This window comes from Balaenoptera borealis (genome assembly GCF_965194805.1).
Source record: "Balaenoptera borealis genome assembly, chromosome: 5".
Taxonomy (NCBI): Eukaryota; Metazoa; Chordata; class Mammalia; order Artiodactyla; family Balaenopteridae; genus Balaenoptera; species Balaenoptera borealis.
In genome coordinates, this window is record NC_138862.1 from 120054304 (window position 1) to 120067925 (window position 13622).

Consider the following 13622-nt stretch of genomic DNA (forward strand, 5'->3'; position numbering starts at 1 on the left):
CCTAGTGTAAGCATTCCTCACTCTGGTACTAAGGCTTCTAGGCCAGCAGAGCATAAGGTCACAGGAACAGGAAACATAAGTTTTGCTAATGGGTCACTATATGTGATAGTGGTGCTGCTCCCATTTCCACCCCTAGATTCCTGGATTCATGAATACTGGCTATCGAAGAAACAGCACTGTACTTTGGATGCTGATTCAGAGCATATGTAGCCTCCTGGAGAACCTTGCCCCAGCCTTGCAAGGCATTGCCACTTACTTGGTACTGTAGCCAAATCTTCAAAAAGCTGTTTCACCATTATATCAATCCAGCTTCTTCAGGATGGTGAGGAACATGGTAACACCAGTGAATTCCATGAGCATAGGCCCATTGCCACACTTCTTTTGCTGTAATGTGTGTTCCTCAATCAGAAGCAATGCTGTGTGAAATATCATGTTATGGTGAATAAGGCATTCTGTAAGTCCACAGATGGTAGTTTTGGCAGAAGCCTTGCATGCAAGGAAGGCAAATCCATATCAGAGTAAGCGTCTATTCCAATAAGAACAAAACGCTGCCCTTCCATGATGTAAGAGTCCAATGCAGTCAACCTACCACCAGATAGCTGGCTGATCACCTCATGGAGTGATACCATACCGGGGACTCAGTGTTAGTCTCTGCTGCTCGTAAGTTGGCTACTCAGCCATGGACATAGCCCAGTCATCCTTGGGGAGGGGAAGTTCTTGTTGCTGAGCCCGTGTTGACCTCTATCCCTCCCACCATGGCCACTTTTTTCATGAATCCAATGGGGAATGATGTGTGGCTGGGAAAGGAGTTGGCTGGTAGAGCAGAATGTCGCATCCTAGTTGCATGATTATTAAAATCCTCCTCTGCTAAGGTCACCCTTTGATGAGCATTCACATGGGGCACAAATAACGGCATGTTTTTTGTCCATTCAGAGAAGTCTACCCACATACCTCTTCCTCAAATTTCCTTGTCACCAATTTTCCAACCGTGTTCATTCCAAGTCTCTAACCATCCAGCCAAATGGTCATCCAGCCATTGACCGTAGCCCATGAATCAGTATCATGCATCTGGCTTTTTATCTTTGCAAGCAAAGTGAACAACCAGGTGTCCTGCCCAAAGCTCTGCTAACCGGGAGGATTTTCTTGACCACTGTCCTTCAGGGCTGTCCCAGAAAGGGGCTGTAGTGTTGCAGCTGTCCATGTCCAGGTGGTGCCTGCATATCATGGGGAACCATCTGTAAATCAAGCCTGAGTCTTCTCCTCCTCTGTGAGCTGATGGTAGGTGCATTCTGAGAGAGAGAGAGAGAGAGAGAGAAGGCAATGTGGCAGGAGTGGGGACCATGGACATTTGGGCCATTTCTTCATGTAATTTATGCCCTCTGGGCCTGCTCAGGCCCAATCACATATATACCATTTGACGATGGAGTGCTGCAGGGCACACCCAACTTTAGGGCTTGCTGGGTCAGATAACACTCAGTTCATGACTGGTAGCTTAGGTCCCGTGGTAATTTGGTGGCCAGTGCTTAAGAGTTTGGTCTCTGCTAAGCCCCATAGCAGGCCAAGAGCTATTTCTCAAAAGGAAAGTAGTTCTCTGCAGAGGATGTCAGGATTTTGCTCCAAAATCCTAAGGGCCTGTCAAAGACTCCAAACAGCATCTCTGTATGTTACTGACATTTTAAACACCATTGGATCTGCTGGGTAACATGGCAGAGCAGCTTACATAGCAGACCAGACCTGTTGCAGAGCCTTCTCTTGTTCTGGCCCAACTCAAAACTATCAGCTATTCAGGATACTTGGTAAAAGAGCTGGAGTAACACACCCAAATGAAGAATATGTTGCCTCCAAAATCCAAAGAGTACCATGAGACACTGTGCCTCTTTTTTTTTTCTTTTTTTTTGTTTTTGGTCATAGGAGGGGCCAGATGCACCAAGTTATCCTTCACCTAAGAAGAGATACCTCAACATGCCCTATACCATGGAACTGCTAGAAATTTCACTGAGGTAGAAGGCCCCTGAATTTTTGCTGGATTGTTTTCTACCTTCTGATATGCAAATATCTTACAGATAAGTCTAGAGTAGTTTCTGCTTCTTGTTCACTAGGTCCACTCAACATAATGTCATCAGTACAGTGGACCAGTATGATATCTTGTGGAAGAGAAAGGTAATCAAGATCCCTGTGAACTAAATTATGACATGGGACTGGAGAGCTGATATGCCTGTGAGGTAGGACAGTGAAGGTACATTGCTGGTGTTGCCAGCTGAAAGCAAACAACTTCTGGTGGACCTTAGGGACAGAGATGGAGAAAAAGGCATTTGCCATATCAATAGCTACATAGCCGGTACCAGGGGACGTGTTAATTTGCTCAGAGCAATGAAACCACATCTGCTACAGCAACTGCAATTGGAATCACCACCTGTTCAAGTTTACGATAATCCGCTGTCATTCTCCAAAATCCTTCTGTCTTCTTCACAGGCCAAATAGACAAATTGAATGGGTATGTGGTGGGAATCACCACCTTTGCATCTTTCAAGTCCTTGATGATGGCACTAATTTCTGTGATACCTCCAGGTATACAGTATTGATTTTGGTTTACTATTTTGCTAGGTAAAAGTGACTCTAATTGGCTTTTCCTTGGCCTTTTCCACCATAATAGGCTTCACTCCACAGGTCAGGGAACCAGTGTAGGGATTCTGCCAGCTACTGAGTATTTCTTCCAGTTACGCGTTCTGAACTGGGGAAATAACAACAGGGCGGTTTCAGGGACCCATTATTTCCTTTTCTTCAATGCACAGTTACCCTAGTAAAAGGCCATAGGTTCCATAGGCAAGGCTTAGGGAAATATTAATAGTATAAATTTTTGGTAATGTCTCAGGGTCCTTCCTCCAGGGGACCCGGCCTCCTCTTTATTCAAGGACTTTTGAATTTATAAACTGACTCAAGTCCGGGAGTTGATTGAGTGTTAGTAACCCTCTGTTTTTATGATTCAGTTTTGACTGTTGTTCACTTGACCTAGAACTCTTCTACTGCAAGTGTAAGACATCAGGGAGTGAAGGAAGGTAGGGGAACTGACAGTGCAGCCCAGTCTAATGTCTCTCAAATTAAAATACAAACAAGCAAACTACAGTGCTGACCAGATCCCAACATGTGGACTGGCCTGATTAGGGCCAAAAGACTCCATATGCATCAATCTAGCAAGAGTATTTTCACACCTATGCACTACTTTTAAGAAATAAATGGTTTATAAATAAAAATTAGGTACTTAATTTATCATAAGCAGCAGTATTTCCTTATGATTAAAATAAGGACTATGGAAATAAATATCCAATTAGAGTTAGCGTCCCAGCTCTACCACTTGTTACTCCGTGCCTCACTTTCCTCTTAGATCCATGCTTGGGGGAGTCATATTAACCTCTCTATGCCCTAGTTTTCCCCTGTGTAAGATAGGAAGAATAATAGTACTTACCTACATGAGTTGATTTGACGATTAAATATGTTATTATATATAAAGTGCTTAGGACCATGCCTGGCACACAGTAAGCACTACAGAAGTAGTAGCTATTATTATGTTACTAACTTTTCCTTTTTAAAGTGAAGGTCTGTTATTAACTTGATATATGAGATTGCTATGACACCTGCCATAGTTCAGTTTTTTAGAAAGCATTTAATTGCGTTCCTTTGTAAAAAATACTTTAAAGTATTGTTTCTAGTTTGATTTTGGATCGACAGAAATAGAACAAATGTATCCCCTACAGCTAACCCTTAAGCTAAGGATTTCTTAGAGCAGAGGTTCTCAAACTTAATTGTACATCAGAATCACCTGGAGCGTTTGTTAAAGTACAGATTTCTGGGCCCATCTCCAGAGTTCCTCATTCAGTACATTTAGGGAACAACCTGAGGTTTTGCATTTCTAAGTATTTCCAGTATAATGCTGATCCTGCTGGGCTGGGGATGACTCTTGAGAGCTGTTGTCTTAGTGAACAAAATTCAATGTTTGTTAAGGAAAGAATTTTGAAAATTTAGTAAGTTTTTCTCTCTGTGTATATTATGTCTATATACATATACATATATATAGTAATTACTTGAAAGATGTATGAAATTGTTACTATGTCATTTACTATACAGTTGAAAAGGTAAATCTTACCAAATAAAATAAGTACATATACTTAGAAAGTTTAACATTCATGTAACATTTCTAATTAAGTTGCCAAATATTCCAAAGGAATATGTTCTTTTATTTTATAACCATGGCATTCTTCTTGCCAAGAATTCTTTTTTTTTTCAAAACAACTAGTTACTCATTCTTATATTGTCTGACAGGTAATCCATATGATTACTACTCATTTAAGGGAGGAGGATTTCTTGGGTGTTCTTCTTTATGTCACCAACCTCCAGGGAAAGCTCTGCTAAAAAATAAGCAAACAAATCTCTTCTTGCTTCTGATTTGTGTGTGTGTGTGTATGCCATTACTTTTAATGAGGTCTAATCATTTTTATGATAAAGTATAATTGTGAAGTATTTTAAGCTATGTGATATCAAATTTTTAATAAGTATTAGTTGCACAGTAATAGTAAATAATTTAAAGAAGGGGAAGGCCAATCAAAACAAAAGGGAACTTGTATTTTGTAAATAAGTTTTTCTAAGTTTTCTAAGTGCATAAAGTAAAAAGCAGGACAACTTTTACCAGATTCCTTTATTCTTCCCTCTGTTGTAAAATCATATCTAGGTTCTGACTCTCCAGTTTTATCATATGTGGTATTTTTATGACACACTGTTTAAGAATGTGGGAAGGAAATAGGTTTTGAAGGGTAAAAAACTGGGAGCAACAGAAATACAAAATTGAACCAGTAATTATTTTATTACATTTTCTTTTCTTACTGAAAATATGGATGTGTGTTATTTAAGCAATCACTTCCTTAAGATAAAGGATTGATTTATCACTCTTTGTTAATTTATATAGTGTCCCAGGATATAAAATAATGTAGAGCTTCTCATTTGGTCAAATTGTGGAACAAAACTTGGAATTCTGCCAAATGATCAGGCAGATAGTATTCCAGATCAGGTGGGACACCAGGCTTCTGACACCATGAGACCACAGTGTCACTGGCTTTAAAAAACACATCTGTGCAGCCCATTTAACTAATGGTAGTCATTTTTGTTTCCTTCTTAGTTTTTGGCACTGTCTTATTTTACTGTACAGGTCGTAGACCTCCACATCTGGAACTGATCTAGTTTTTTTTTTTAATTGAAATAGTGCTAAGTTCATATCCATGCCTCAGAGTTTCATGGGAGTTGGTATTTTGAGGATTATTAGCCAAACCACTCTTCTAATAGCGTTTTGATTTCATCCATCCTTAGGGAGTTATGAGTAAGTGCTAAATAATTAAATTCAGTCATATTATCAGATATAAAAAATATATAAAATTATGTCATTTTTGCTTCAGAGATCCAAATATGACCAGGGTTTGATTTCCTGTCTCTGTCCTTTTTGGACAAAATCCTCGATGAAGCCTGTGTAAGCCTTGATAAGTAAGGGTAATAATTCCCTCTTTTTAGGATTTTTGTTATGATTAAATAAGCATGTTTTACCATTTTATTTATATTATTAATACAGCCTTGATTCTCACCTATAAATATTTTTATGGCTTTCAGATGATGTGTAAGTACTCAAAGTGGAAGATAAATTTCTTAGAAAAATAATGAGAAAGTAAAGTTTTACTAATTCTAAATATTGGATATATCTAATCTAGCATTTTCCACACTGAGGAAATAGATGCTCTCCTACAATACTGGTGTATATTTGTAACATATTTTTGATTTTTGATTCTCAATTCAAATAACAACTATAATTATTTACATGTGTATTTATGTAAATAAGCCTCACATTTTCTAGATTAGTTTTCCAACAATATTTTCCAAATTTTAGTTTTTGTGAAGACTTGTTGAAGACTTGTTCTAAGTTGAGAATCCATAATTCAGTTTAACTTTTACCTCTCAAAATATGTGATGACTTTCCTTCAGAGTACAGCAAGGAGAATTCGAGAGCATTTATACAACCATGGGATTTATAACTAGAAGAAACTTTAGTATTCTTTAATAGGTAAAATATTGTTTTACAGAGAGTATTATTTTATACATAAGAAAACTGAGGCTCCAGTATTAGTTAATTAATGTTCACTGACACTGTGGACAGGTGTGAGGTATTACTTTTATACCCACAGTCTTTCACAGGATTTCCAATTCTCTTCCCTTTGTTCAAGGGGATGTAAAAGTGTCCAGGACAATTGTGTTGTCCATAGGTCCATGCATGAAGTGAGCGGAGGGGGTCATGCACAAGGGCAGCTCATCCATAACATCCCTAACACTACACTTCTAGGTCTCACGTGTTCACAATTTCTCTCTCTTTTTTATTTTTAATATCGTTTTCACTCCTGTTTAGAATTAGCATGGTCTTCCTTTTTCTTTTACTGGACCTTGTACAGAATAGAGTATTCTGATTCACATTACGTGTAGTGTGTCTCTCTCTTTTTCATACATGTGCTTGAGGGTGATGCTTCTCAATACCGTGCTGTCACACAAGTTTCCAAAAAGTAACCCAGTACAACAGACAACAGCTTACAATGCTCTGGAACCATTTTATGGGCCACAGTGTAATTTGTTCAGAATTTAAAAGCGATACCAATGAAAGATTTTTCTTATTCCCTCTAATTCACATTTACAGGACATAAGAAGCTAATACAATACTGAAATACTAAGTGGTACAAAGGAACTACAAGAATACTATAAAGCTCAAGCCACTGTCTGTATCTCTGTCATTTAGCAGTTAATATAGCAAAACTATAAATAAATTGTATGCACACCATACAATTTTTTTTAAAATAAATATATTTTATTCTTTGCCAGGAGACTCCATGGAAAAAGGTAAACAGTATATGAACATAGAAAGCATTGTTAAACAATTTCAATGTACAAACAGAGCCAGTGAAAGTACATCACAGACTTGCTAATACATCAAAAAAAAAATTTTTTTTTCTACTAGTGCTTAAATGAGAACTAAGAAACTGACACTTGGATCTGTTAACCACTCCACCCCAGCCTCCACTCTGTTCATAGTGATTGATTGAACCAGGCCAGAGGACGCAGATTATCTGCCGGTGACTTTGGGAGGCAACGCAAAACCCCCCAGTATCAAGCAGGAATCAGGAAGGATACAGAGTTACATGGTGCATACAATTATCTTATACTTAATCTTATCTTACCATTAACTTAGATAATTATATAACTTTACTGAATAAGTGCTTTTTAAATGAAATATAGTTGATTTACAATATTGTGTTAGTTTCAGATGTACAACAAAGTGATTCAGTTATATATATATATTTTTTTCAGATTATTTTCCAATATAGGTTATAACAAGATATTGGATATTGTTCCCTGTGTTACACAGTAAGTCCTTGTTGCTTAGCTATTTTATATAGAGTTGTGTATCTGTTAATCCCATATTCCTAATTTATTCCTCCCCACCTTCCCTTCCTCTTAGGTAAAAATAAGTTTGTTTTCTAGGTCTGTGAGTCTGTTTCTGTTTTGTAAATATATTCCCTTATATTATTCCTTAGACTTCACATATAAATGATATCATAAAATATTTGTCTCTGTCTGACTTACTTCACTCAGTATGATAATTTCCAGGTCCATCCATGTTGCTGCAAGTGGCCATATTTCATTCTTTTTTATGGCTGAGTAATATTCCACTGGCCATCTGTATGTCTTCTGTGGAGAAATGTCAGTTTAGGTCTTCTGCCTGTTTTTTGATGGAGTTTTTTGTTGTTGTTTTATTGAGTTGTATGAGCTGTCTGTATATTTTGGATATTAACCCCTTGTCAGTTGCATCATATGCAAATAGTTTCCACCATTCTATAGGTTGTCTTTTCATTTTGTTGATGGTTTCCTTTGCGGTGCAAAAGATTTTAAGTTTGATTAGGTCCCATTTGTTTATTTTTGCTTTTATTTATTTTGCATTGGGAGACTGATCTAAGAAAGTATTGCTACCATTTATGTCAGAGAATGTTTTGACTTTCTGTCTGATGTTCTGGTTGGATGATTTCCATTATTCTATCTTCCACATCCCTTATTTGTTCTTCTGCATTATTTAGTCTGCTACTCATTGCTTTTAGCTTGGTTTTTATTTTGGCAATTGAGTTGTCTAATTTTGATTGGTTCCTCTTTATAGTTTCTACTTCCTTTTTACAGTGATCTGCATTTCTATTGATAATCTTTCTTAATTCCTTTAACATTTTTATTACCTCCTTTTTGAATGGGGTCTAGTAGACTGGAGAGATCTGTTTCATTGTTTGTTCTTTGAGGGGATTTCTCTTGTTCCTTTAATTGGGAGTAGTTCCTCTGCTTTTTCATTTTACTCAAGTTTCTCTGCCTCTGTGTATTTAGGAGAAACAGTTATATACTGTGGTCATGAAGGGCTGTTTTTATGTGGGAGAGTCACTGTGTAGACCGTGTGAGTCCATTATTTTTGGTGCCAGGGCTGTTTTGGGTATGGATGCCTGCCACAACTTTCCTCAGAGTGTGCTGGCTATTATTGCCTTGACAGGGGGTGTGTTTGGTTTTGTAGTGATCAGAGCCTGCACTGGAAGTTGGGTGGGGCCTCCTCTTTGATCTGTGGCTGTCACAACCCTGTCAGGGGCAGGTCTGCTCCCCAGTTGTTGGAGTAGAAGCCCTGAGATTTGGGTTCAATAAAACTCTGTTGCTCTTAGTGTGTGCTCTGTGCCTAAAGAGGTGAGTGCTGAAGCAAGTGAGGCCTATGTGGTCACAGTGAACCTATGTGCCACCTGTGCTGGTGTCCTTGGTTTTTCTCAGAAGTAGCCCAAGGTCACATCCCTTTCTCCACTGTGTTCATCCCAGACCTAGTGTTAGGCTGGTGCAGGGGGCAGGAGTGCTGTGGCTGCAGGAATCAAAGTGGTTGTACCGCTGCCTAGAACCTGACCTGCCTCTGTGGTAGGCCTCTCGTAGGGCCTGTCCGCCCCAGATCCAGCTCCAAGATGCAGTGTGATATAGGTGGGAATGGAATGCTCCTGCTGGGAAAGGAACCACTCCATACTCCTCCCCAGGGGCTGTCCTCCAGGGACATGCTATTCTGTGATGCCACCCACCACCTGATGTGCAGGCTAACAAACTCTGCTGCTGCTGGGCCTGCCCCCTGGACACACCCCTGCTGTGGGAGAGTTAATAATCACTCTGCCCCTGCCCTCAAGCTCACAAAGCTTGCAGCCTCTGGAGCCACACCCCACCATGGCGTGCTGACAATGGGGCTCCCATGGCATACCCACACCCTGCCCTGCACATGCTAATATTGGAACTCCTATGGCATACCCGCACCCCGCCCTGCATGCACTTTGGCAGCCCAGACCACACACCAGGCCCTTCAGGCTGTCTGTGTGCAGCTAGACTTAGTCCTCTACCAGGGTCCATCCACTGAAGCCCTAGTTTCAGTGCCTAGGCACTGCACGTACTAGCAGCCCCACCTGGCGCACATTTCGGGCTGGGAAGGGCAGGGGTGTGAAAGCCATCAGCTCCTGTCTCTCTCTCTGCCCTGATTGCTAGGCAGGCAGATACCATGCCCCTTCAACTCTCTGTCTGTCCTAGTGAACCTCCCAGCCAGCAAAGGGGGTTCCCAGGGCAAGGGAAACTTTCCTGTTTCACAGCTCCCTCCCAGGAGCACCAGTCCCATCCCAATGCCTTTTTTTTTTTTTTTTTCCATCTTGCCCAGTTACATGGGGCTCTTTCTTGCAGCTTTGATTGTGTAAGAGGTCTTCTGCCAGTTTTCAGTTGGTTTTTTGTGAGAATTGTTCCACATGTACAAACATGATGTGTTAGTAAAGGGAGGTGAGCTCCACATCCTTCTACTCCACCATCTTGATCTCTGCCTTTAACAGTTTTTTCCTACTGAATAATTTCTTGCACATTGAAATTACATCCATTTACGACAGCACTTATCGCAGCTTGAACGTAGGCAGGGCCTATGACTTGCTTCTAAAATAATAGAATATGAAAATGAGATGGGATATCTCTTCCTTGATTAGGTTAGTTATATGAAAAAAGTCATAAGATGTCACTCTTAGCTGACTAGAGAGAGACTTTTCTCTATTGCTGGCTCGAGGAAGAAAGCTGCCAGTTTGTTTGTGAGCCCAGGGAAAGGTCCAGGTGGCAAGGAACTGCAGATGGCCTTCAGCTGACAGCCAGCAATAAAACAGACATTTCAGTCACACAGCAGCAAAGAAGTGAGTTATGTCAACAAACTGAAAGAGCTTGGGATCAGATTCAGCCACTCATGGGTCCAGATGATAATTCAGCCTAGATAACATCTTAATTGATACCTTGTGAGACCCTGAGCAGAGGACCCAGCTAAACTGTGCCTAGACTCCTTACAGAAATTGTGAGATAGTAAATGTATGTTGTTTTAAGCTGCTAAGTTTGTGGTAATTAATTACAGAGCAACAGAAAATACAATCAGCAAAGTCAAATTGCAATCATTTGAGCTTGCTTTACCATTTTCTATAGTGCTGTCTCATAAACAGTTGCAATTGGATTTGTGATTTTTTTTAATTAATAAAAATATTTTATTTTTCTGGATTTGAGGTCTTTGTGGTATTTATCAATTTTCTTAAATTTTAAATTTGTTAAATGTGTATTTCTTTTATAAGTCTTAAGCAGTACTCACTTTCATACCTAATTTTGTACTGTTTTTCTTAAGGAAGGCTTGCAAAATCCTACCTGCTTTGACCCTTCAAAACCTGGATTCACCCTGAGCACTGATCATACTCTCTAGTCCTCGGACAATCTTGCACACCGACTGCAAGCTCCTTAAGCTGGCACAGATAGACTAATTCCTCTCCCTGGCTGATCAGGAGTCCTGCCTACATCACTAGGCAAAACTGGCTGAACCAACAAAGGGACAGATTGGAAAGCCTTACTGACTTTAAATAGCCAGAGGAAGTGCCCTTCTCCCTGCCAGGGCTGAGACTCAGCTCACTTTCCCAGAGACACCACATAGTAGGGGACGCTAGCTAGGGGGATCCCACCACAAGTACATGGCCCTTGAGGTTCTCTTCTCCCCCACAGGGCACAAGACTTCTCCCCAGCCCAGAAACACCATTCTGCTGGCAGCACTGGCAGACGGCATCATGCCAAGATAAATACACAATCTAGGAAATGTTCTTTGTCCCATGCACCTTAGAGGTGTGAGATCACTCAGCCTAGGGAAGCTCCTTCATCTCCCTCAAATTGCATTAGCTGAGACCAGTGGCAGCCTCAGGTTACAAGCTAAGAGAAGCAGCAGACAGCAAAATAGCACTGCATAGACTTTGAAAATTAGATTGTCATTGGAACCACAGCTCACAGAATTAGGCCAAAGATAAACAGAGGACTGATGCTAAAACAAAATATTAATAGGACCCAGGGCTTCCTTAAAAAATAGCCAAAATGCCCAGGATACAGTAAAAAAAATATTCACCCATTATACAGAGGATGGAAAATTAACATGAATGAGAATAGAAAATTAGCTGACACCAACACCAAGATGAGTCAGATATTGGATGATCTGACAAAGATTTTAAAGCAGCCATCATAAAAATGCCTTTTACAAGCAATTACAAATTCTCTGAAACAGATGGAAAAATAGAAGATCTCAGCATAGAGATAGAAGTTACTTAAAGGAACCAAATGGAAAGGATAGAGCTGAAAAATACATTAAAAAATTCTTTTAAACTCACTAGATGACAGAGTATAGAATCAGTGAACCTGATATAATTGACCTAATCTGAACAAAAAGAAAAAAATAGACTGAAAAAAAGAAAATGAACAGGACTTCAAGAATCTGTGGGAAAGTAACAAAGAACCCAACCTTTGTATTGTCAGAAAAGACAAAGAGAGAGGGGCTGAAAGGGTATTAAAAAATAATGGGAGTGTTTCCATAATTTCTCTTTCAGATTTTTCATCATTAGTGTATAGGAATGCAAGAGATTTCTGTGCATTAATTTTGTATCCTGCAACTTTACCAAATTCATTGACTAGATCTAGTAGTTTTCTGGTGGCATTTTTAGGATTCTCTATGTATAGTATCATGTCATCTGCAAACAGTGACAGTTTTACTTCTTCTTTTCCAATTTGTATTCCTTTTATTTCTTTTTCTTCTCTGATTGCCATGGCTAGGACTTCCAAAACTATGTTGAATTAATAGTGGTGAGAGTGGACATCCTTGTCTTGTTCCTGATCTTAGAGGAAATGCTTTCAGTTTTTCCCCATTGAGAATGATGGTTGCTGTGGGTTTGTCGTATATGGCCTTTATTATGTTGAGGTAGGTTCCCTCTATGCCCACTTTCTGGAGAGTTTTTATCATAAATGGGTGTTGAATTTTGTCAAAAGCTTTTTCTGCATCTATTGAGATGATCATATGGTTTTTATTCTTCAATTTGTTAATATGGTGTATCACATTGATTGATTTGCGTATATTGAAGAATCCTTGCATCCCTGGGATAAATCCCACTTGATCATGGTGTATGATCCTTTTAATGTGTTGTTGGATCCTGTTTGCTAGTGTTTTGTTGAGGATTTTTGCATCTATATTCATGAGTGATATTGGTCTGTAATTTTCTTTTTTTGTAGTATCTTTGTCTGGTTTTGGTATCAGGGTGATGGTGGCCTCATAGAATGAGTTTGGGAGTGTTCCTTCCTCTGCAATTTTTTGGAAGAGTTTGAGAAGGATGGGTGTTAGCTCTTCTCTAAATGTTTGATAGAATTCACCTGTGAAGCCATCTGGTCCTGGACTTTTGTTTGTTGGAAGATTTTTAATCACAGTTTCAATTTCATTACTTGTGATTGGTCTGTTCATATTTTCTGTTTCTTCCTGGTTCAGTCTTGGAAGGTTATACCTTTCTAAGAATTGGTCCATTTCTTCCAGGTTGTCCATTTTATTGGCATAGAGTTGCTTGTAGTAGTCTCTTAGGATGCTTTGTATTTCTGCGGTGTCTGTTGTAACTTCTCCTTTTTCATTTCTGATTTTATTGATTTGAGTCCTCTCCCTCTTTTTCTTGATGAGTCGGGCTAATGGCTTATCAATTTTGTTTATCTTCCCAAAGAACCGGCTTTTAGTTTTATTGATCTTTGCTATTGTTTTCTTTGTTTCTATTTCATTTATTTCTGCTCTGATCTTTATTTTTTCTTTCCTTCTGCTAAATTTGGGTTTTGTTTGTTCTTCTTTCTCTAGTTGCTTTAGGTGTAAGGTTAGATAGTTTACCTGAGATTTTTCTTGTTTCTTTAGGTAGGCTTGTATAGCTATAAACTTCCATCTTAGAACCGCTTTTGCTGCATCCCATAGGTTTTGGGTTGTCGTGTTTTCATTGTCATTTGTTTCTAGGTACTTTTTGATTTCCTCTTTGATTTTTTCAGTGATCTCTTGGTTATTTAGTAACGTATTGTTTAGCCGCCATGTGTTTGTATTTTTTACAGATTTTTTCCTGTAATTGATATCTAGTCTCATAGCATTGTGGTCAGAAAAGATACTTGATAGGATTTCAATATACTTGAATTTACCAAGGCTTGATTTGTGACCCAAG

General features: G+C 39.2%; 1 protein-coding gene across 12 annotated transcripts in view; it reads left to right on the forward strand.

Annotated features, from left to right (window-relative positions):
• Positions 1–13622, forward strand: part of LOC309629924 (phospholipid scramblase 4-like) — a 69257-nt gene that overhangs the window by 20537 nt on the left and 35098 nt on the right. For 3 of the 12 annotated variants that reach the window (XR_014245290.1, XR_014245291.1, XM_082394528.1), the window contains exon 5: positions 7387–13481. The exons of 6 other annotated variants lie outside the window; for them this stretch is intronic. Coding sequence is in view for 3 of the 6 variants with exons in the window: in XM_082394528.1 (XP_082250654.1) it covers positions 7387–7410 (24 nt within the window). In the remaining 3 variants the exon portion in view is untranslated. Of the gene's footprint in view, positions 1–1911; positions 4686–7386; positions 13482–13622 lie in introns of those variants that run through there. 3 more of the 12 variants (XR_014245288.1, XM_082394529.1, XM_082394527.1) reach the window with 2 other exon arrangements.